The sequence below is a fragment of the Labeo rohita genome, chromosome 17, assembly GCF_022985175.1.
Source record: "Labeo rohita strain BAU-BD-2019 chromosome 17, IGBB_LRoh.1.0, whole genome shotgun sequence".
Taxonomy (NCBI): domain Eukaryota; kingdom Metazoa; phylum Chordata; class Actinopteri; order Cypriniformes; family Cyprinidae; genus Labeo; species Labeo rohita.
In genome coordinates, this window is record NC_066885.1 from 2,955,346 (window position 1) to 2,981,007 (window position 25,662).

The 25,662-nt window shown below is 31.3% G+C and overlaps 2 protein-coding genes across 2 annotated transcripts in view; one reads left to right on the top strand and one right to left on the bottom strand.

Annotated features, from left to right (window-relative positions):
- The window catches only part of LOC127179467 (1-phosphatidylinositol 4,5-bisphosphate phosphodiesterase beta-1), a 105,229-nt gene extending 93,146 nt beyond the window's left edge, over positions 1-12,083 (bottom strand). The window contains exon 1 of the mRNA XM_051133000.1: positions 11,684-12,083. Coding sequence (XP_050988957.1) covers positions 11,684-11,782 — 99 coding nt within the window. The 5' untranslated portion in view covers positions 11,783-12,083. The remainder of the gene's footprint in view (positions 1-11,683) is intronic.
- Positions 12,084-16,596: 4,513 nt separating this feature from the next.
- tmx4 (thioredoxin-related transmembrane protein 4) lies at positions 16,597-25,146 on the top strand. Its single transcript, XM_051134127.1, has 8 exons — positions 16,597-16,803; positions 17,269-17,384; positions 19,323-19,368; positions 19,508-19,636; positions 20,036-20,081; positions 20,893-20,994; positions 21,435-21,498; positions 23,120-25,146. Exons 1-8 carry the CDS (start codon positions 16,607-16,609, stop codon positions 23,359-23,361), a joined length of 942 nt encoding a protein of 313 aa, XP_050990084.1. The 5' UTR covers positions 16,597-16,606; the 3' UTR covers positions 23,362-25,146.
- Positions 25,147-25,662: the final 516 nt, after the last annotated feature.

Here is a 25,662-nt window from a genome sequence, read left to right on the forward strand (position 1 = left end):
AATTTTCATTTAAGTCAACTTAAAATACAAAAAAACTAAAAATAAATAAATAAATAAATAAATAAATAAATAAATAAATAAAAACTATATAGACTAATAAAATGACAAAACCAACTATATGAGTAAAACATGAACTAAAAATAAAATAAAATTCAAAATATTAATAAAAGCTAATAGTATATACTAAAATAACAGTGGCTCAGAGCAAACAGACAGAAAAAAACCAAGTCAATAATAAAACAATTTTAAAAATTTAATTACATAAGATTAATTAAACGGTAGCTGAAATAAAATATAAATATATCAAATAAATATTTCTTAGAAGTAAAATAATTTCTTAAAAATAGAAGTTTTCTTTAAAATAAAAATGTTCTTGAAAATATTTTCATTCAGCTCAACTTGAAAAACTGAAACAGCTAAAATTAAACAAAAAATGAATGATTAAAAATGTATAAAAACTAAATAGACTAAAAAAAAAAAGACAAAAACACATAACAAAATGACTTAAAAAATAAAATAAATTTCAAAATATTAACAACAGCTAATGGTATATACTAAAATAACAGTGGCTCAGAGCAAACAGACAGAAACAACCTATTAAAGTCCAATTTTGATATCATGTGGCAAAATAAATCCCATAAAAATCAATAATAAAACAATAGAAAAAATTCGTTACTTGAGATAAAATAAGTGGTCACTGAAATAAAATATAAATATATAAAATAAAATATTTCTCATTTTCATTTAGTTTAGCTTGAAGTACTAAAAAAACTCTAATGAAACAAAAACTAATAAATAAGAAATAATAAAATAACTAAGCTAATAAAATGACAAAACAGAAAAAAAGCCATAAATCTTTTTTTTTTATCATATGGCAAAATAAAACCCATAAAAGTCAATAATAAAAATAATAATAATAAAAAAAGTTACTTGAGATACAATAAATGATAGCTGAAATAAAATATAAAAATATACAATAAAATATTTCTTGAAAATCAACATATATTTTTTAAAAAATAAAAATTTTCTTAAAAATATTTCTTTAAATATTTTAAAAAATGAACTAAAATAAAATAATAATGAAATAAAATAAAATTCAAAATATTAACAAAAGCTAACAGTATATAGTAAAATAACAGTGGTTCAGAGCAAACAGACAAAATAAAAGCCATAAGTCCAATTTTGATATCATATGACAGAATAAAAACCATAAAAGTCAATAATAAAAAAATAAAATAAAAACTTAGCGGTTGCTTAAATAAAATATAAATATATAAAATAAAATATTTCTTAAAAATATATATATTTTTAAAAAGTACAAATATTTAGCTCAACTTGAAATACATAATTAAAATTAAACAAAAACTAATAAATAAAAAGGAATACAAAAACTAGACAGACCAACAGAATGACAAAAACACAAACATGATATGACTAAAAAAAATGAACTAAATAAAATTAAATTCAAAATATGAACAAAATCTAACAGTATATACTAAACTAACAGTGGCTGAAAGCAAACAGACAAAATGGTCTGTACAGTGAACTGCAGGAGTTATTTTAAGTCAACGAAATAAAAAGCACAGCAGAATGAAAGTGTTCTGTAAGCCGACGTCATGTTTCAGTGGGAGGTGAAGACTAATCTCGCCTCGCGCAAGAAAAACACACGGGATTTGTGTGGCAATCCACTTGAAAACATGTTTCTCGATACGGTCTTGGGACGCACCGAAATTTGAGGTTTGACTCAGATGTTGCATAAGCGCTCTATATTAGTGTGATTCATGCTGGCTGGTAATAATTTCCCACCGGTGGAAGTCACAGGTCTGTTAAAGCAGAACATCTGAGAAGACAAGCGCTCTCATCCGCCGAGGAAGGGGGAGCATTTACCCCTCCAGCCGACGGCGTCTTCTCTACAGAGATCTGTAATTGATTGTGTTATTTTAGCTCTTGCGTGGGTCTGCCCACATTCTAACTGCACATCTAAGTTGGGCGGCACGGCGTGTCTTCGCTAATGTAAGGCAGCCGAGGAAGACGGGAATTTAAAGCATGAAAGTTGCCATAGCAACAAGCCAACATTTGCCGTTTTATTTGCAGAGGAAAGCTTTTAAACGTCAACATTTTCAGCATAAGCTCATGTAAAGCTGCACGCCGTTATTGTGCTGATCGCAGTCAGACTCCTCCAGAATGCTCACACCTACTGCATTCATTTACTCATTACAGCTTCTGAAAGAGCACGGAGTGCATCCGAAAGATGGGATTTTGGCCCTTTTAATCCTGAAAACGTAAAACAGAGATGCAAAACACGGGTCATAGACGCTGATTTTCTTCTTCCTTTAGAACATCTCAAATCAAATACATTCGAAAATCCATGTTGATGATTCTTATTATGCTGTTAATGTGTAATGAAAATGTTTAAATTAGATAGAAAATGCTACATAAATTAGAAAAAATACTATAAATTCTAAAATTCTATTTTTTTTTTTAAACAGAATTTATAGCATAAGTTTAAACAAAAAATAAATAAAAATTAATAAAAGAACTATACAGGCTAATAAAATAAGTCCATTTTTTTTATCATATGGCAGAATAAAACCCATAAAAGTCAATAATAAAACAATAATAAAAAAAAATGTTACTTGAGATAAAATAAATGGTAGCTGAAATAAAATATAAATATATAAAATATATATATATATATTTTTGGACAGAATTTATAGCATAAGTTTAAATCAAAAATCAAAAATAAAAATTATTAAAAGAAATATACAGGCTTATAAAATGACAAAAAACAGAAAAAAGCCATAAAAGTCAATTTTTTTATCATATGGCAGAATAAAACCCATAAAAGTCAATAATAAAACAATAATAAAAAAAATTGTTACTTGAGATAAAATAAATGGTAGCTGAAATAAAATATAAATATATAAAATATATATATATATTTTTTTGGACAGAATTTATAGCATAAGTTTAAATCAAAAATAAAAAATAAAAATTATTAAAAGAAATATACAGGCTTATAAAATGACAAAAAACAGAAAAAAGCCATAAAAGTCAATTTTTTTATCATATGGCAGAATAAAACCCATAAAAGTCAATAATAAAACAATAATAAAAAAAATTGTTACTTGAGATAAAATAAATGGTAGCTGAAAAAAATAAATAAAAAAAAAACAAAGAAAGGAACTATACAGGCTAATAAAATGACAAAAACAGAAAAAAGCCATAAAAGTCCATTTTTTTTTATCGTATGGCAGAATAAAACCCGTAAAAGTCAACAATAAAATCAGTTACTTGAGATAAAATAAATGGTAGCTGAAATAAAATATAAATATATAAAATAAAATATTTTTGGACAGAATTTATAGCATAAACCAGCGGAAAATTTGGATAAATCGTGTTTAAATGAGAAAAAAGGCTAGAAACATGGTATCAGATTAAATATAGCACCTAAAAGTCACAAAAAAACTTTTAGGTTTAAAAAAAAAGCTGAAAATTGACTTTAAGTGTAAAATTACACTTACATATTAAACCAGCTTTTTTTTTTCTTTTGGACAAAATGTAGCAGATAATTTGCAATAAAAAAATGAATTACGTTAGAAAAAATGTTAGAAAAATGCAAGAAAATTGTAGAAAAAAAATGGTATCAGACTTTAATTTGTGATTAAAAAAAATGTTTTGAATGAGAAAACAAAATGCTTTAAATAGTGTCAGACTTCATTTTAATGGTATTGGACTTGAATTTGTAATTAAAAAATGTTTTAAATGAAGAAAAAAATGCTGAAAATTGTATCAGTTTTTTTTTTTGGACTGAATTTATAGCAAACGTTTCTAAAATGAATGGATTTAGCTTTAGAGCATTACATAATAGCCAAAGGTATTGATGTTACCAACATCAACAAATGGATAATTTCCATAGAAAGTGTTTAAATAATAAAAAAAAGGGCTAAAAACATGGTATCAGATTACATATAATACCTAAAGTTATACTAACATAATATACCAGCTTTTTGTCATTTCTAATGAAAAAAAAAAATAAATAAATAAATTAGAAAAAATGTTAGAAAAAAAGCTAGAAAAATCATGTTGAAAATGATATCAGACTTCAGTGCACTACTCTGAGTTACACTAACATATTAAACCAGCTTTTAAAAAAATATTTTATTTATTTATTTATTTATTTAGTGTACAGAACGTATAGCATAAGTTCCTAAAATGAATGTATTTAGCTTTAGAGCATTATATAACAGACAAAAGTACTGATATTACCAACATCAACAAATATTTTACTCTGGATAATTTGAATAAAAATGTTTAAATTAGACAAAAAGGCTAGAAACATTGTATCATATTGAATGTAATACCTAAAGCTGCACTTACATAATTAACTGGCTTCTAAGTAATTGTAATGATAAAAAAAATTAAATTAGAAAAAAATGTTAGGAAAATGCTAGAAAATTTTAGAAAAATAAATGGTATCATCCTTAAATTGAAAAATGTTTTCAATAAGAAAACAAAAGGCTTTAAATGGTGTCAGACTTCATTTTAATGGTCTCAGACTTGAATTTGTAATGAAAAAATGTTTTAAACAAGGAAAGAAATGCTGAAAATCATATCAGACTTAATAAACCAGCTGTTTTGGACAGAATTTATAGCAGAAGTTTCTAAAAAATGAATGTATTTAGCTTTAGAGCATTACATAATAGACAAATGTACTGATATTACAGACATCAACAAATGTTTTACTCTAGATAATTTGAATATAAAAGTGTTTAAATGAAAAAAAAAAGGCTAGAAACATTATATCAGATTAAATATAATACCTGACGTTACTTTTTTGTAATTTATAATGATGTTTTTTTTAATTAAATTTGAAAAATGCTAGAAAAATCTAGAAAAATGTTAAAAATGATATCAGACTTCAATGCACTACTTAGAGTTACACTAACATATTAAACCATTTTTTTTTTTTTGTTTTCTTTTTTGGCAGAGCATTACATAATAGACAAATGTACCGATATTACCAACATCAACAAATGTTTTACTCTTTAAAAAGGCTAGAAACAGGCTCGAAACATGGTATCAGATTAAATATAATACCTAAAGTTACACTATAATGAATCAGCTTTTGTAATTTGTAATGGTTAAAGAAAATGAATTAAATTAGAAAAAAGCTAGAAAATTATAGAAACATTTTAAAAATGATATCAGACTTCAGTGTACTTTTTACAGTTACACTAACATTTTAAATCAGCTTATTTATTTATTTATATATTTTTTTGCACAGTATTTATAGCAGAAGTTTCTAAAATGAATGTATTTCGCTTTAGAGCATTACATAATACTGAAGTTACCAACAGCAACAACTGTTTTACTCTGGATAAATTGGATAAAAAGGGATTTATATAAGAAAAAATGCTAGAAAAATTCTAGAGAAATGTTGAAAGTGATATCAGACTTGAATGCATTTTTTATTTATTTATTTATTTATTTATTTTTTGATAGAATTTATAGCAACAGTTTCTAAAACGAATGCAGCCTGTATGATTAAATCTAAATATAAAAGCCATTCTTTACCATTTTTAGTGCATTATATAACAGACACAAAGTACTGATGTTAGCAACAACATTAAATGTTTTGCTTTGGATCATTTACAGAACTGAATCTCAAATTATTGTAATAGTTGAATTTGATTTTTGATTAATGATGTAACCAAATGGTTCAGTGTGAACTAAAAGCAAAAGTCCAAAAATTGGATGCTTAAAACCCACACTGTTCAACTACTATATTCAAATATTCAATAAAACACACTCATAAAAAACACATAATACCTAAAGTTACACTAACATAATGAATCTGCTTTTTTTGTCATTTGTAATGGATAAATGAAATGAATTAAATTAGAAAAAAAGCTAGAACATCATAGAAACATTTTAAAAATGATATCAGACTTCAATGTACTTTTTACAGTTACACTAACATTTAAAATCAGCTTATTTATTTATTTATTTATATATTTTTTGCACACTCACTTCTTAAATTTCTGGTAGCTTTTTTGGACAGAATAGCAGCAGTTAATGAGTGTAGACTTTGATTCCAAAATTACCAAAAATGGCTTTTATATTTAGCTTTAGAGCATTACATAATACATAAAAGTATACTGTTTTGCTTGGATAATTTACAAAACCACATGAAAATCTCTTAATCTCTTAATGTAGCAAAACGTAACACACCAAATACATTCTCAAATGCATGTTAATGTTTCTTGTTCTACAATGAAAAAAAGTGATAAAATGCTAGAAAATGATAGAAAAATGGTATCAGACATAAATGTATTACCTAGAGTTACACTATTGTATTAAAGGAGAAGTCCACTTCCAGAACAACAATCCACAAATAATTTACTCATCCACTTTACACTCATGCTCATGACTTTCTGTCTTCAGTCGTGAAGAAATTATGGTTTTTGAGGAAAGCATTTCAGGATTTTTCTTCATATAATGGACTTGATTGGTGCCCCGATTTTGAACTTCCAAAATGTAGTTTAAATGCAGCGTCAAAGGCTCTAAATGATCCCAGCTGAGGAAGATTGGTCTTATCTAGCGAAACGATCGGTCATTTTTTTCAGAAAAAATAAATATTGGTATACTTTTTAAGCACAAAAGCTGGTGTAGCACAGGCTCTGGGATGCGCGTTCACGTACTATTGAATCACGTCGAAAGGTCACGCAGAACGTAGGCAGAACTACAGACCCAGTGTTTACAAAGCAAACACGCAAAGACTAAGAAAGAGCAAGTAAGTCAACGCTGTTTACAAACAAAAAGCTACAACGATGTCGGACGATTCTGAAGTTGTAGGAGAAAATAAGATGGAGTTTTTCGACTCTACCTTTTTGAGCCGGAGTACACAGACGATGAACTTAGACGTGATTCGTAGTAGTGATGGGAAGTTCGGATCATTTTACCGACTCGGACCTTTGAGTCTCGTTCAGCAAAATGAACGGATCTTTTTGAGTCATTTCATTCATGTTAGCAAAATCAGCATCACGTGACAGCCCCATAAGCTTAACCTATGCAGTGTGAGCCAGAAAAAGAATCGATAAGTTCATCTCTCAGGTCTTCGGGTTAGAGTTGTTCATTCATCACGTGACAGCCCCAGATGAACGAACAACTTGAAAAACCTGAAGACTCAAATCAGGTGAACTAATTCCAGTACAGAACCTAATAGGATGTTGCGCATGCGCGACTAAATGAATCACTCCCTGAGATGACTCGTTTTTCCAGCGTCACATCAAAGATTCGTTCAAAATGAAAGAATCGTTCAAGAAGACCCGTGGACGCGCATCCCAGAGCCTGCGCTACACGAGCTTTTGTGCTTAAAAAGTATACAAATTTTATTTTTCAAAAACAATGACCGATCGTTTCACTAGATAAGACCCTTCTTCCTCGGCTGGGATCATTTAGAGCCCTTTGAAGCTGCATTTAAACTACATTTTGGAAGTTCAAATTCGGGGCACCAATGAAGTCCATTATATGGAGAAAAATGCCAAAAACTGTTTTCCTCAAAAACCATAATTTCTTTACAACTGAAGACAGAAAGACATGAACATCTTGGATGACAAGGGGTTGAGTAAATTATTTGTAAATTGTTGTTCTGGAAGGGGACTTCTCCTTTAAAACAGCTTTTTTAGACAGAATTCATAGCAGCCATTTCTAAAATGAACATATGGTTTTTATATTTTGCTTTACAGCATTAAAAGATGAAATTACTGATGCTAATCAACAAATGTTTTACTTACAACAAAACCTCTTAATAGCTGTGTTACAGCTGTTTTTTGATTTAATGATGTAACCAAATATTCACGATCTGCATAAACTAAAAGCAAAAGTCAAGAATTGGTCATTAAATCCCATATTGTTCAACTACTAAATGTAATATTATATAGAATATGCTAAATATTTTAAAAAAACACCTCATTTCTTAAATCTCTCACTTTTCTGGACAGAATAGCAGCAGTTTCTAAAATGAATGAAGCCTGTATGTTTAAAAATGGCCAAGAATGGCTTTTGAAACAACAACAAATGTTTTACTTAGATAATTCACAAACACATGGAAATCTCTTAATATTTAATGTGGCGAAGAGAAAGACACCACATACATTCTCAAATGCATGCTAATGTTTTTTATTCTGCTGATAATCTGTATTGCAAAAAGTGTTTAATTAGATCAAATACTAAAATACTAGAAAAAAAAACAGTTATCAGACTTGAACGTACTTCAATAAAACATTTTTTAACAGGAGTATAAAACAAATGTAGCCTGTATGATTAAAAATGACCAACAATGGCTTTTATATTTTTATATTTTACATTTTTCTGACGTGTATATAAATGTTTTACATAGGATAATTTACAGAACCTCATCAAAACCTCTTAATAGTTCATGTAGCCAAACTAAATACATTCTCAAATGCATAATAATGTTTCTTGTTCTACAATGGAAAAAAAGTGTTTAAATGAGAAAAAATGCTAGAAAATTATAGAAAAATGTTATCAGACTTAAATGTATTACCTCGAGTTACACTAAGATCATAAAACAGCTTTTTTGGACAGAGTTTATAGCAGCAGTTTCTAAAATGAACATATGGCTTTTATATTTTGCTTTAGAGCATTAAAGATGAAATTACTGACGCTAATCAACAAATGTTTTACTTACATCAAAACCTCTTAATAGCTGTATTACAGTTGATTTTTGATTTAATGATGTAACCAAATATTCAAGATCTTCATGAACTGAAAACAAAAGTCCAAGAATTGGTCATTAAATCCCATATTGTTCAACTACTAAATATAATATTATATAGAATAGGCTAAATATTCAATAAAACACCTCACTTCTTAAATCTCTCACTTTTCTGGACAGAATAACAGCAGTTTCTAAAATGAATGAAGGCTGTATGTTTAAAAATAACCAAAAATGGCTTTTATATTTCACTTTAGAGCATTACATCATAGACAAAAAGTACAATGTTATGAACAACAACAAACGTTTTACTTGGATAATTTACAAAACTACATCAAAATCTCTTAATATTTAATGTGGCGAAGAGAAAGACACCAAATACATTCTCAAATGCATGCTAATGTTTTTTGTTCTATAAATAATTTGTACTGAAGAAATAAAATACTAAAATACATAAAAAAAACAGTATTAGACTTGAATGTACTTCAAAAAAACCTTTTTAACAGCAGTATAAAATGAATGTAGCCTGTATGATTAAAAATGACCAAGAATGGCTTTTATATTTTAATATTTTTCTGACGTGTATATAAATGTTTTGCATTGGATAATTTACAGAACCTCATTAAAACTTCTTAATAGTTCATGCAGCCAAACTAAACACATTCTCAAATGCATATTAACGGTTCTTGTTCTACAATGGAAAAAACCTAGAAAATGATAGAAAAATGTTATCAGACTTAAATGTATTACCTAACATCATAAACCAGTTTACAGCAGCAGTTTCTAAAATGAACATATGGCTTTTATATTAGCTTTAGAGCATTAAAAGATTAAATTACTGACGTTAATCAACAAATGTTTTACTTGCATCAAAACCTCTTAATAGCTGTATTACAGTTGATTTTTGATTAATGATGTATTCAATATTCAAGATCTGCGTGAACTAAAAGCAAAATTGGTCATTAAATCCCATATTGTTCAACTACTAAATATAATATTATATAGAATAGGCTAAATATTCAATAAAACACCTCACTTCTTACATTTCTGGTAGCTTTTTTGGACAGAATAGCAGCAGTTTCTTAAATGAATGAAGCCTGTATTATTATAATTCACCATGTTTTACTTACACAAAACTACATCAAAATCTCTTAATATTTGTGACCCTGGACCACAAAACCAGTCATGAGGGTCTTTTTTTTTTTTGAGATTTATACATTATCTAAAAGCTTTCCATTGGTGTATGGTTTGTTAGGACAGGAAAAAATGCTGCCGAGACACAACTGTTTGAAAATCTGGAATTTTAGGGCGGAAAATCACCTTTAAAGTTGTCCAAATTAAGTTTTTAGTAATGCACATTACTAATCAAAAAATAAGTTTTGACATATTTATGGTAGGAAGTTTACAAAATATTTTACAGTATTAGACTTGAATGTACTTCAATAAAACCTTTTTAACAGCAGTATAAAATGAATGTAGCCTGTATGATTAAAATAACCAAGAATGGGTTTTGTATTTTATACTGATGTTTGTACATCAACAAATGTTTTACTTTGGATAGTTTAAAGAACCTCATCAAAATCTCTTATTAGTTCATGTAGCCAAACCAAGCACAATCTGTGCAAATGCATGTTAAGATTTCTTATTCTGCGATGAAAAAAGTGTTTAAATTAGATAAAATGCTAGATTTGTTTTTTAATCAGACTTAAATGCATTACCTAAGGTTAAACTAACATCAACCAGCTTTTTTGCACAGAGTTTATATCAGCAATTTCCAAAATGAATCTACGGCTGTTATATTTAGCTTTAGAGCATTAACAGATAAAATGACTGATGTTAATCAACGAATGTTTTACCTGATAAAATATAACCACATCAAAACCTTTTAATAGCTGTATTACAGTTGATTTTTGATTAATGATTCAAGATCTGCATGAACTAAAAGCAAAAGTCCAAAAATTGGTCATTAATATCCATACTGTTCAAAACGCTCAAGTGCAAGAATTGGCCATTAAAACTCACACTGAACCATTAAATGTAATATTACACATCTAAAAAGAAAAGAAAAGATTGTTTAAGGTATGTTTTATTTATGTATGTTTTATTGCATTTAGGCTACTTCAATGTGTTACTTAAAGAAATTGCGTAACGTACTAGCAAATTCTAATCTGTCTTTTCAGTTTTAGAGGGAATGTGTCAGATATGCAACAAAACCTCTCCACATCTCTGATAGAAAATAAAGCATTTTGCAATTTGAAAGAATGAATGAAAGCGTGTTTACGCTCTGAAATACAGTAAATGTTTGACATTTATCTCATGTAAAGTCTTTCAATTGTTCATCTAGAGCTGCAGGGAGTTTTCTCGCCGAAAACTCTCTCATCCAACAGGTGAATGTGTAAGAGATCCTCAGCACTCAATCAATGCTCATGCAGCACTCGCTACAAAATGCGACACATTCTCTAGCAAACTGCATGCTTGCTTTCATGGTTTCATGTCTTTATATTACAGACGCATTGAGAGGAATTATCTACGAGCTTGTTGCATTAATGCAGTCAGGTTTCTAGTGACAGACTGATGCGGTGATACATTACTGCACACAAAGTAACCTGATGTCATTCTTATGAGGCTCTGCAGAGACTCCGACACTCGGTCCAGATGGAGTCTGTGAACATGCTGATGGACTTGAGAAGTCAAAACAGGGCGCGTTCCTCTATCAAACCCCGTCTAACATCAATAAAGATCAATGGGGAGCTGATTGAGAGGCTCTGCGGCGTATGCTGGCTTGATGCTGGGCTTGTAAACAATGCAAGATCCGCGCAAGCGATCAAACAAACCGCATTCACCGCAGAAGCATCATATGCATTCATTCTCCGACTTGAAGACGTCAAACACCCGCATACACACACACCAACACACACACGCAGGCTGATGGTGACTTACCTCATCCCATTTCATAAATCTACTGCCTCGCTTCAGACTCTCAGACACGCGCACCGGCTTGAGTTGAAGCGCATGGACGCCAGGTTGAGCTCCAGCCATTCAAGCTTCAACATTTACACCCAAAGCAGCGCAAAAAAAGCAAGAGTCTCTCTCTCTTTCTTCTCCGGGAAGAAGCCCAAGCGGAGCGCGCTGGATGACAGCGGAACAGTTGTGGTGAATGGAACCGCTTTACGCGCACGGATGGTCATTTAGAAGCGCTCGGCGTGCGGACGCGTTAAACGCATGCTGTCCGATTGGACTGAACGCAGCGGATTTGTGGTTCAGAACGAAACGAGTGATCGAAGACGAGGAGCAAATGAGCAGCAGAGAGAAAGAGCGATCATAAATGATGGAGAGGGAGAGAGAGAGAGAGAGAGTGAGTGAGTGAGTGTCCTCCGCGCATTGACTCATGTGCGCACTGAGATCCAGCGCCTCCTAGTGCGCATCGCATCCCTCCCCTGCTGGACCAGCCGGCACAATTGAACATTTCATAACACCTATGCAAAAATAATGCAGACAGGATTATATATACATTACGAATAAATCAATAGACAAATGCATCAAACTTTAAATGCACAATAATACAGTATGCTGCAGAAATGAAAAGAATATGTATTTTATAAATACATATATGAAGAAAAAAATATATAAATATAAATATGAAGAGATCAAACAATGGACTAATGCGTTTAATAGCCTACATATGTCACCAACAGCTTAAGGACGCAATTATAGTATAAGTCAGACATTGAAGTGAGTTGGTGTTTTTGTCACTCTTCTGACAACACATACCTTACTCCCCAAAAAAAAAAAAAAAATCTACAATTAAACAAAAACATAGCTTTATATAGTTCAAGCATGGTATTTGTAGTATCACTGTGGTTACCCCCCCCCCCTTTTGCTATAGTAAAACCACATTTTCTTAAAGGATTTGTGTGTGTGTATAGGCCTACTTTTTTATACCTGTGGTGCCTTAATAGTTTGATGTTTTCTATTGTTTAATAATAATAATAAAAAAAAAAATTTGAAAAAAAGATTTGCAAACCTTCACCGAAGTCCCGCCCTGAATCAAACGATTCACAAACCCGAAATTCCAATCTAAATAATGATTCACGAATATCATTTTAGATCAGAACTCGGAGTGTGAATCGCGAATCATTCAATTCGCAAAATGATTCGCGAACCGGCTCCGAAGTTCCGATCTAAATCAAATGATTCACAATCCGCGCTCCCCAGATCTGAAGAATGATTCACGAATATCATTTCAGATCAAAAATCTGTGTATTCTTTTTTTTTTTTTTTTTATCTATTTTGTCTGTAATTGTACTGTCTTGTTGTTTTAAATATCTGTAATGTTTAATAAAAAAAATCATTTCAGATCAGGACTCGTGAATCGCGAATCATTCAATTCGTAAAACGATTCGCGAACCCGCTCAGAAGTTCAGATCAAAATCAAATGATTCGCGATCCGCGATGCGCGTTCCGAAGTACCGATCTCAAAAATGATTCGCGAACCATTATTTCAGATCAGGCCTCGGAGCGCGAATCACGAATCATTCAATTCGCAAAATGATTAGGGAACCCGCTCCAAAGTTCTTATCAAAATCAAATGATCCGCGATCTGCGCTCCGAAGTAGCGATCTGAATAATGATTCGCGAACCATCATTTCAGATTTGGACTCGGACCGCGAAACACGAATGATTTAATTCGCAGGAATGATTAGGGAACCCGCTCAAAAGTTCAGATCTATATCAAAAGATTCGCGATCCGCGCTCCGGAATACCGATCTCAATAATGATTCGCGAACCATTATTTCAGATCAGGCCTCGGACCGCGAATCACGAATGATTCAATTCGTAAAATGATTCGCGAACCCGCTCCAAACGTCTTATTAAAATCAAATGATTCGCGATCTGCACTCCGAAGTAGCGATCTGAATAATGATTCGCGAACCATCATTTCAGATTTGGACTCGGACCGCGAATCACGAATGATTCAATTCGCAAAATGATTCGCGAACCATTATTTCAGATCAGGCCTCGGACCGCGAATCACGAATCATTCAATTCGCAAAATGATTCGCGAACCCGCTCCGAAGTTCAGATCTAAATCAAATGATTCGCGATCCGCGCTCCGGAATACCGATCTCAATAATGATTCGCGAACCATTATTTCAGATTTGGACTCGGAGCGCGAATCACGATTCATTCAATTCGCAAGATGATTCACGAACCCGCTCCAAAGTTCTTATCAAAATCAAATGATTCGCGATCTGCGCTCCAAATAGCGATCTGAATAATGATTCGCGAACCATCATTTCAGATTTGGACTCGGACCGCAAATCACGAATGATTCAATTTGCAAAAATGATTCGCGAACCCGCTCAAAAGTTCAGATCTAAATCAAAAGATTCGCGATCCGCGCTCCGGAATACCGATCTCAATAATGATTCGCGAACCATTATTTTAGATCAGGCCTCGGAGAGAATCACGAATCATTCAATTCGCAAAATGATTCGCGAACCATTATTTCAGATCAGGCCTCGGAGCGCGAATCACGAATCATTCAATTCGCAAAATGATTCGCGAACCATTATTTCAGATCAGGCCTCGGTGCGCGAATCACGAATCATTCAATTCGCAAAATGATTCGCGAACCCGCTCCGAAGTTCAGATTTAAATCAAATGATTCACGACACGTGAAGTTCCGATCAAATGATATGTAAACCCGCTCTGAAGTCCCGATCTAAAACAAATAATTTACGATTTGATTTGAAGATTTGATCCTGGTTTTGCTAGTGAATCCCTTGAACTGAATGATCGAAGTCACGATTTTGAATCAATCGGAGCGGTTCCTGCGTAAATGACTCAATTGATCCGGTTTGTCTGTTTCTGTTTTCGCGTCTTCAGCCGTGTTTACACGACTGTCAGTACTAGGCTATTAGCTAGCTCGCTAGTTTTATGACATTAACTGAAATAAGCAAAAACAAGTATGATGTTTACAAATAAAATATAAATATTTCCATTTTTTTATACATCATGGTAGTATTTGTTTCATTAAATTGCATTGACAATATCATTCTGTGATCATAATACAGCTCAGATCTAGAATATGATTCATGCTTGAAGGCAGCAAAACATTAAAATATACAGAAGGACAGCTGAAGCTGTGTAACCGGCTTAGAAGGGAGTACACTGGACGAACTGCACAGAATAAACCCTGATATAATCTGCTTCTAGTATTGACCAGTTCAGCCTGATGGTGATAATTAAAACACTCCTGCACTAATATTGACTGACAAAGTCAGCGCTGACACGTCTCATGTGGGAGTCTTTTTAAATCTTCCACATCTGGGAATCTAAATCCTATAGAGTTCAATACAATGCTGCATCTGATATATTAACTTCTCGTCTTCTTTCATCTCTTACAAACTAATCTATAAGCTTATCTCATGCAAAACATGCAGGATTTCAATTTCTAGAAAATGAAATGTAATTTATGTTCAATTAATGAACCTTTCAATTAGGCTGCACAAATATTAATTCAGACCAGTGATGATAATTAGGTCTATAACATGCTAATATTGGCAGATGTTTGTGTTTTTATAAGCCATATTCATGCATTTTGTTTCATTTCCACTTCTGGGAAACCTACAGTAAAGAAACAGCAATATTTCTTTATTATTATTATTATTATATTGTGTTTTAGTCAGCTTGAAAATACATAAAGATAATTTGACTGTTATAAACTGATCTATAAGCGTCAAAGTGTGATCAGCTGTGATTTAACAGAACTGCAGCAAAAATATCAAAATGATCTTTGATTAGGACAAAACCTCATCTAAGCATTTTTGTTATGTATTATTTATGAAGCAGGCAGGTTTATGTGAGTTATACCGCAATGTGTTATGTAAGGCTGCTCCTGAACAGAGCTCACATATACAGGAAATAACATAACTTCATAAAATCCACACTTAATTCATAGTGTGTGGGACAGATTAGATAACACACCCGAAATAGACGGATGCTTATTATATAAAATACACACACCCAATTGTAATAATATGTAATATCATAATTTATATATATTACATTTTTGAAAAAAAAAAAAAAAAAATTATATATATATATATATATATATATATATATATGTTTTATATTATAATATATATAAAATAACATAATTAAATATAATACAAAAATATATGTATTTTATATTATTAAAATGCATTATTTTATTATTATTTATTGTATTATCAGATTTTTTTGTTTAAATGTATGTATATATATATATATATATATATATATATATATATATATATTTAAAATTTTATTTAAATATTTACACACATATCATTATTTCTTTTAAAAAATGAAAAATATATTGCAAAATATATCTAAAAAATAATAATATGGTTTTAATCTATGTGTCTATCTATGTATCTATCTATAAAGTTAAATAATGTATTATATATTTTTAATTGTAAAATATTTTTTCTGAATTTTAAATATTTATAAAATTTCTTATATATATATATATATATATATACATATATCCTTTTAATTTTAAAAAATGTAACATTTTTTAATTTTTATATATCATGTATTATATCTTTTTAATTTTAAACATTTTAAATATTTAAATTTCTTATTTTATATATATGCATATGTATTATTTTAATTGTAATAATTTTAAATATTTTTTATATATATAGTAAAAATATACAGTATTTAGTACAAAATACGTTACTAGTATAATGTGTATACAGGCGTGTGTGTGTGTGTGTTTGTGTTTCTGCAGAGGCGCTTCATGCACATCTGTTGAGTTTGAAGCGCCACCGCGGCGGCGACTGCTGCTGCTGTATTTCCTGCTTGTGTTGAATCATGTGCTCTTGCAGCAGCAATATGGCGGGACTGTCTCGCGCTGACATGCAGAAATATGGCAGAAGTTCCTGCTGGTTTTCTGCTGTATTTCTGATGCTCGCGGCTCATGTAATCGCTCAGACGGACGATAATAATGTGCTGACAGTGGCCGACGCCAACTGGACGCTCATCCTGCAGGGCGAGTGGATGATCAAATTGTGAGTACAGATGTATGTGTGATCTGATCTGATCCATAAGCTGCAGGATTCATTATGAATGATCAGATTAACAGCGCCGGGATTCGACGATGCTTTGATCTGCCGCGCGCTGCAACAATGTAACAATTTAGACTGTAACAACGTATCGAAATAATAACAATAACAATGTATGTTATGCAGTGACGTGTGTGTTGAGCTATAACCGGAAGTGTTCATAAATATCTCTTTTAGTGCTGCGATAGTATATATAAATGCGCGCAAATCGTTTCATATCGTCAGATTTAGGCATTAAGCATCTATATGCACAAGTATTGTGGATGTTACTGTGTAAATAATGACTAAAGGTGAATATGTTCACATCATCAGGGTTACACCCACATTTACATCCAGTATGCAGCGAATTTAATAATATATTACTTATGCATGCATGTAAATGAATTGCTCCGTTTCATGTGTTTTTGTTAGTTATGCTCCTTGGTGTCCGGCCTGCCAACATTTACAAACAGACTGGGAGAATCTTGGAAGACAAAGTGAAAGTCTGGGCATATCAGTGGGCAGGGTTGACGTTACACAACAACCAGGTTTGACCATTGCTGATGTGTGACCACTCTGAGTGTGTGCGTGTGTGTGTGTGCAATAAATAGCAATTATTTAAAATAATATACTAATATGAAACACATATTTTGGTATTACGCTTTCATTTTTATCATTATTATTATATTTTATATAATACACATGCAGGAATAGTACAGTAAATAGTACTACTACAGCTACTACTACTACTGCTAAAAATCTTTGTTAAAAATATTTTAATAATGTAGTTTTGTATATTTATATTTTAATTATATACATTTTAATATAAATGTTTTATTGAATAATTATTGTATTTTATATATACTATATACTTACAGGAAATATAATAATAATAATAATAATACATGGTATTTTTTATATATATATATATATATATATGTGTGTGTGTGTGTGTATATATATTTACACACACACACACACATTGTAATATAACATACATATTTTGAATATATTTTATTTCGGTTTTATTTAATTATTGTATTTTATATGTAATATATACTTACAGGAAATATAATAATAATAATAATAATAATAATGTAATAATAGATTGTATTATATTTTAATTATATGCAATAAATAGTCATTATTTAAAATAATATACTTTAATATGAAATACAAATTTTGTATTACGCTTTAATTTATTATTATTATTATTATTATTATTATATTTTATATAAAAATAAAACACAGGAAATAAAATAAATTGTACTACTACTGCTACTACTGCTAGTAAAAGTTGTGTTTAAAACAGTTTTAATAATATAGTTTTGTATATTTATATTTTAATTGTATATATTTTAATATCAAATACATATTTTGTATATATTTTATTTCTGTTTTATATATATATATATATATATGTGTGTGTACAGGAAATATATGAATAAAATATATATATATATATATAGATATATAGATGTGTGTATGTGTGTGTGATAAATAGTAATTATTTTAATAATTAACTTTAATATGAAATACATATTTTTGTATTACACTTTCATCTTTTATTATTATGAATTATTATATTTTTTATAATATATACATATTTACATATATTTACATATATATATATATATATATATATAAGTGTTATTATTGTTAACAGTGAAAGCAGTGAATGAAAATACTTCTTTGATTTTTAAATTTTTTTTCTTATTTTTTGTTATTTCTTATTTTATCTGACTTCAGAGCAAAATCATCTTCACAATATGTAAAAGCTGAGTTAAAATAAGACTTTACGAGTGACATTAATATTATAAAACGGGATGAGCCACACTCAAAGCCGTTGAAAATAATTATGTGCGTGTGATACTATCATGAGTGTGAAGGCCTTGTTTGCATTGGGTCTGATCAACAGCAGTGCGTCTGGCATTTACATTGAACACTGCTGGATTGTTTGCACTCAGAGCATTTTAAGTTTAGTCATGTGGCTCAAATAAACTACGGTGGGACTTTAAAAGGAGTTGGACTTTTAACAGATCGCTAATTTGAATTCCTACCGCAGATGTGTGCCATCGTTGAGTGACATCACAAGCAGATGAAAGCCTTTATTATTAATACCATTATATCCAGACCCGTTTAGACGATTCCCTTTGAACACTAATTGCATTTTAAATGCAAGCAAAGATTGCATTTAAGCGGCTAATGATGCGGGTGTAAATGGAGTCTGTTGTCTCGTGCTTCCACCTGCAGCGGGGCTTGAATGGCGTCTCTCCCGTACGCTTCTGTGGAAATCTCAGCTGGCGGGGAGAAAACGCCCGTTACTGTCAGAAAGCTGTCAGGCTTTACTCTGATTACAGCTCCGCTATAGACCGTACACCGCCTTCCCATGCCGAAGGGATTTTTTTGGCCCGTATAGGATGTGCTCGCTCTTCTCTCTGCATTTCTGCATCAATATATCCATCCTCTCTTCTTTTGTTCTGCAGGTCTGAGTGGGAGGTTTCTGGTTACAACACTGCCGACTATATTTCAGTAAGTCCTCAGATGGCTGAGTTTATATTCCCTCAGGTATAATGACAGAACTTGCTTTCTAAATCTTCTTTTAGGTTCTTTTTTGGTTAAAAATAGTGACCGTTTAAAGTGTAATTTGAACAACTCATCTCATCCACAGCGCTAAAGATGGACATTTTCGCAAATATGTTTCATCACGGACGATTGAGGATATCCAGGCGTATGTTGAGCAGAAAAAGTGGGCGACGGTTGAGCCGGTGCCAGGATGGAAGTCGCCATCGTCTCTTCTGTAAATACAACCTTTTCTGTCTGGGAAAAAAAGTGCTGATGTGTTTGCTACCTGAAATCTCACATAAAATTACATTTCTGTCTTGTTTCCAGCCAAAATATCTAAAAATTCTTAAATCAAGAAGGATTTTCTAGACAAGCCAAAAATTATTGTCTTGTTTTCAGAAAAAGAAGTCAAAATTAAGTGAGTTTTTGCTTAAAGCAAGCACAGTAATCTGCTAACAAGATTATATTGCTTACCCCAGTGGCAGATTATTTTGCTTGCTTTAAGCAAAAACTCACTTAATTTTGACTTCTTTTTTTCTGACGAAGACATGGCAAAAAATCTAAGTAAGAAAAGCATTTTTTGCAGTGTAGCTGTTCGAAATGCTTACATAAACTTTTTCTGTTGCTTTTACAGAATGTCAGGAATGGCTAATCTGTTTCGTCTTTCCGTGTGGATCAGAGTAAGAAATATTTTGCAGTTTGTTCTCTGTTATTGTGTTTAAAAAAGCCAAAAATGAACATTTACTTAAAACTAGATGTATATCAGTTACAGATTTAAAGAAATGTAGCATTCCATCACTTTGCTCACCAGTGGATGTGAATTGGTGCCGTCAGAATGAGAGTCCAAACAGCTGATAAAAACATCACAATAAACCACAAGTAATCCACACCACTCTAGTCCATCAGTTAACATCTTTAGAAGCCAAAAGCTGCACTTTTGTAAGAAATAAATCCATCATTAAGGTATTTTTCCCTTCAAGTCAATGCTTCCAGCTAAAATATGAGTCCATAATCCATAATAATGCTTCTTCCAGAAATAAAAGGTGGTCTGGTCTGAATCAGGAGAGAAACCTGCACAGATCTAAACAAATATGCAGGTGGATTTTGATGTAAGAGGAAGCGTTATTATGGATTATGTACTCATATTTTAGCTGGAAACAGTTGTTTTTAAATTAAAAACATCTTAATCATGGACTTGTTTCTTACAAACATGGAGCTTTTGTTTTTTCAGGATGTTAACTGTTGGACTGGAGTGGTGTGGATTGCTTGTGGATTATTGTGATGTTTTTAATCAGCTGTTTGAACTCTCATTCTGACGGCACCCATTTACATCCATTGGTGTGCAAGTGATGGAATGCTACATTTCTCCAAATCTGATAAAGAAACAAACTCATCTGCATCTTGAATGGCCTTTATGCAGAAATCTGCTATGTCTGAATCTGATCTTGTCATTTGTCTTAAATATATTCCTATTTTGTCCATTCAACACAGCAAATCCACACGTACCTGACGAATACTCTCGGTATCCCTTCTTGGGGCTCTTATGTGATTTTTGCCATCATTACGCTCTTTATGGGACTGATGCTCGGCCTGGTGAGTTTAAAAACGTCATTTTCGCAATTTAGATGGGTTAATGTATTATTCATGCTCTAAGCTTAAAGTGAAATGCTTTACTCTTTGCATGAAAGTGTCTCATGCATAAATATTCGTGCGGACGAAGCGTCCGTGCTACGGATCTAAAAAGACTAACAAAGTGCACTTGACTTCATCTGATGCGAGAGAGCTCTATGAAGCCGATCGCACGTACTGTACAGATACATGACGACGTGCTGCAGAAGGAATTATATAATAAATTTTGAAAAGAAGTTCCTACATTATACAACGGTGAGTTGTGTAACGCTGGTCGATTCTGCGGCTCGTTTGAGGATCCAGTGGGTGGTTCTCGCATGGAGAGGATCAAACTTTCAAAAGTGAACTTCAGCTGCTGGGTTTGAAATAATTACTCGGTCTAATGGTAAATATATCTCAATTAGATGCTGGTTTTGATCGCTGACTGCATTTGGCCGTCCAGACCAAAGCACAGAGAAGACAAATCAGGTGAGAATAGATAGATACTTTTATTTTTCACTCTGCACTATTTATGTGATTCAGTTGTTTATTTTTACTTTGACAATTTCAAGCATATGCAAATTGCTATTTGAAATATTCTTTTCCTACATGGTGCACACTATTTATAGTATCACTTTACAATAAGTTCCAATTAGTTAACATTAATTAATGCATTTACTGATATTAACTACAGTACAAATTAGCAATACATTTGTTACAATATTTATTCATCTTTGTTAACATTAGTTAATAAAAATACACCTGTTCATTGTTAGTTCATGTCATCTCAGAACCATTAAATAATAACTTTTTTTAATAAAGTATTGGTAAATGTTGCATTTATTATTAACTATAATATATATCTATATATATTATATATATACTATATATACATATATATATATTATTAACTATATAATTAACTATTAATGCTTTACAATTATTTTATTATTTTTAATCGTTGGTTTATGTTAAAATGGAATCTCATTGTAAAGTGTTACTATTTTGAATAATAAAAAAAAAAAAACACAAAAACTTAATTCAAAGAGGAAACAAGTTCATTTTTCTTATCTCATTGGCATTTTTTTTTTTCATTTTTATACATTTTTTAGGTAAACAAGACTTTGTCATTCTGATTTTCAATTTAATGTGTCTTATTTAGGGATATTTAGATATTTGTACTAGATAAGACAAATGTTATGTACGAAAATATTTGCAAATGCATTTTTATAATTTACAAATAAAAGAAAGCAAACAGATTGGTGACACAAACCAATAGTTGAAACAGAGTTTTGAATCTATTCACACAAATTGACACTCTAAACAAAAAATAATTGAAATTTTGTTTCTTATATCTTAAAATGCCATTAATATCATTGCAAACATATTGTAAATATTTGATGCCCATTTCCAGAGTTTATTTAGTATCATTGAGATACTAGAATAGTTTTTAATCACAATTTTGATTGGTTTTTAATGTTATATGTGAACCGGGACCACAAAACCAGTTATAATCATAATCATATGAGCATAATCATAATAATTTGAAATTTGGCTGAGATGCAACTATTTGAAAATCTGCAATCTGAGGTTGCAAAAAAATCTAAATATTGAGAAATTTGCCTTTGAAGTTGTCCAAATGAAGTTCTTTGCAATGCATATTACTAATCAGAAATTAAGTTTTGATGTATTTACAGTAGGAAACTTACACAATATCTTCATGGAACATGATCTTTACTTAATATCCTAATGATTTATGTCATAAAAGAAAAATCAATAATTTTGACCCATACACTGTATTTTTGGCTATTGCTACAAATATATCTGTGCTGCTTAAGACTGGTTTTGTGGTCCAGAGTAACAGTGTTCATTATAATTTGTATTAAAATTTTAGTATTTTTTTTTTTATTTGTCTATATAATTATTTACTTTTAATCTGAGCTATTTTAGAACATCAAGTTAAACTAAATGAAAATGAGAAATGTTAGTTTACAGCTAACAAAAATGTTTAATAACTCTGCTCAGTTCAAGTTTACTTACAATAAACTCAAGAGGTGTTATTGACCCTGTCCTAATAAAATGAATCATTTCAATCTTTGTGTGTGTGCAGTTGTGATAGTGAAGGAGGAAGTCTCAGAGGAGGAGGTGGAAGACATTATGATGGAGGAGAAACGCACGTCTGACCTGGACAACGAGAGCGAGCGAGTGTCTGGTGACGAGTCGACCGAAGAGGAAGGACAGACGAGCGACGGAGCCGCCGGTGGCAGCGATCAGCCTCCGTCAGAGGAGGCAGCAGAGAGTTCAGTGAGAAAACGCAAACCGCAGGGGTCGAACACGACTGAGGGAACATAATATCAACCCCACTTGCTTTCACTGCAGTTGCCACCAAAAACAAGAGGAAACTGCCATATCTGTGGGATATGCAAAGCAACGCCAGCTATCGGCTGATTTCTGCTTCGTACATGCAGAACGTGGTTTGCCCATTCGACGCCTTCCTCGCATTTTACCTGCTTCTCGCTGCGGTTTAATTCAGTTTAGTTTTTAAGAGTAGTCGCTTAAATGTATTGCTGAAAGGTGTCAAACATTGACAGACCTTCTTTAACATTTAATTTTATATTTTCTAAAAATGCCAAAAATATGAATGTGCATAAATAGTATCATTTTAATGCTGAAGCTACGCGCAAAAAAAAAACAAAACAAAAACAAAACAAAACAAAACAAAACAAAACAAAAACGTTTACAATGTATAAGGATGAATCCCTCTCTCAAAAAAAAATCTGGCTATTTCACCTCAAAAAACACAAAAGAGAAAAATACAGCCTGATTAAGAAGTATCCTTTAGAAATCATTCTAATGAAGGATCATGTGACACTGAAGACTGATGCTAATGATGCTGAAAATTCAGCTTTTATCACAGGAATAAATCACATTTTAAAATATATTACAATATAAAGTTGTTATTTTAAATTATAATAAGATTTCACAGTGTTACAGTTTTTACTTTTAAACAAATAAATGCAGCCTTGGTGAGCCGAAGACACTTATCCCACAATTATTCCAAACTTAGTTTGTGTAATTAATGTATTTAAATATTAAAATATTTATGTATCACGGTAGTATTTGTTGTACTGCCTCTATGCTGATTTTAATAATTTTTTTAATAAATTGTATAACTAATTTTACCTTTTGACTTATCTATATCTATGCTACAGTATCCTGTTTTATACTGTAATGTAATACAAACAATCATGTGTTACAGTCATGAAATTAATTGAAAATTACAGAACTCAAAAGAAAAAGGTACTGATGCATTACAATAATGAGATTTTGGGAGAAACATGCTTAATTGTCATGAAAATGTCGCAGTGCAAAAGCTATCAAAACGTATGATTATTATTTTTATTTTAGAGTGAAATATGAAAGCCATGTTCTTAACCAGTTTAATGAGATTCATGCATTACACTGTTGTTTTACCACGATTCCTTAATTGTTCTATATTTGCTGTAATGATAAACACCTCCTCGTTTGTTCATGTTTCACATTCCTGTGCCACACCTCAATCCTGACCGTTTTCAGAAGGAAATGTTCTTAAAGTATAATATTTATGAAGAGTATTTTTGCACTATTGCATTCATCCACACATGATGCATATAGTGTTGAATAGCACAAACTGTCCATAATTATAGTTCCTTAAAACAGCAAATGATCAGATGGATGCTTTGTGTACCAGGTCTCAGGATAAGTATTTCTTATGAAGTATGAAGACGTTGTTTTGTACAGTGTAGATTTCTTATGTATTCCCTGTACTTGCAAATTAAATGTATAATTTGCACAATAAAACTTTGACAATGTCTTTGGTATTAAAATCGGTGCAGTCTTTGACTCAACGGTCAATTGCCTTTCATTTTTATACTATGGACAGACTGTTTGAATCTGTGTAGCAAATCCTGGTGATTTTTGTAAGCTGTAACCAGCACAGAAACACACCAGCACATCTGTAATGTTTCTGTGTCATTTATCATATGCTGAACCTCTATTGTCAATTTCATTGTATTGTGTGACAGATTGTTAATATTGTGTAAGGTGTTCTTAACTGCTGGGTTTATGTGTTCATTAAACAGTTTGACTTGATACGAAGTGTTTTGGATTTTAGTTTGTCATTTCAGCATTAAAGATGTTTTGGGTTCAAAAAGAAAGTTTCCACAGAAAATAATTTCAGTTTGTAAAACCAAACCAAACTTGCATTGATCCCAGTGCAATGTTTTGCCCCTTGTAGACTGTAATATTTTTTCATGCACTGGTCAGTTTTGAGATGTTATAAGTTTAGAGTGATCATTTTATTGCACTTTATCTATCTGCATTTTCAATTATAATACATACTTTTAAAGGGTGTTTTGTCAGAATGAGTTTTTTCTCCACGTCAGCAGCACTTACAAACACCAAAACTTAGTTTTTATTGCCATCTATATTCTGAAGGTTTATATGGAAGGGTCTGTTCATATATCATTCAGCTGATTTTATTATTATACTTTATCTATTTGTGTCTGTCGATTATATTTTTAAAAGGCGTTTCCTCAGAATGAGTTTTTTCTCCGCGTCAGCAGCACTTACATACACCAAAATGTACAGTTTTATTCCTATCTACATTCTGAA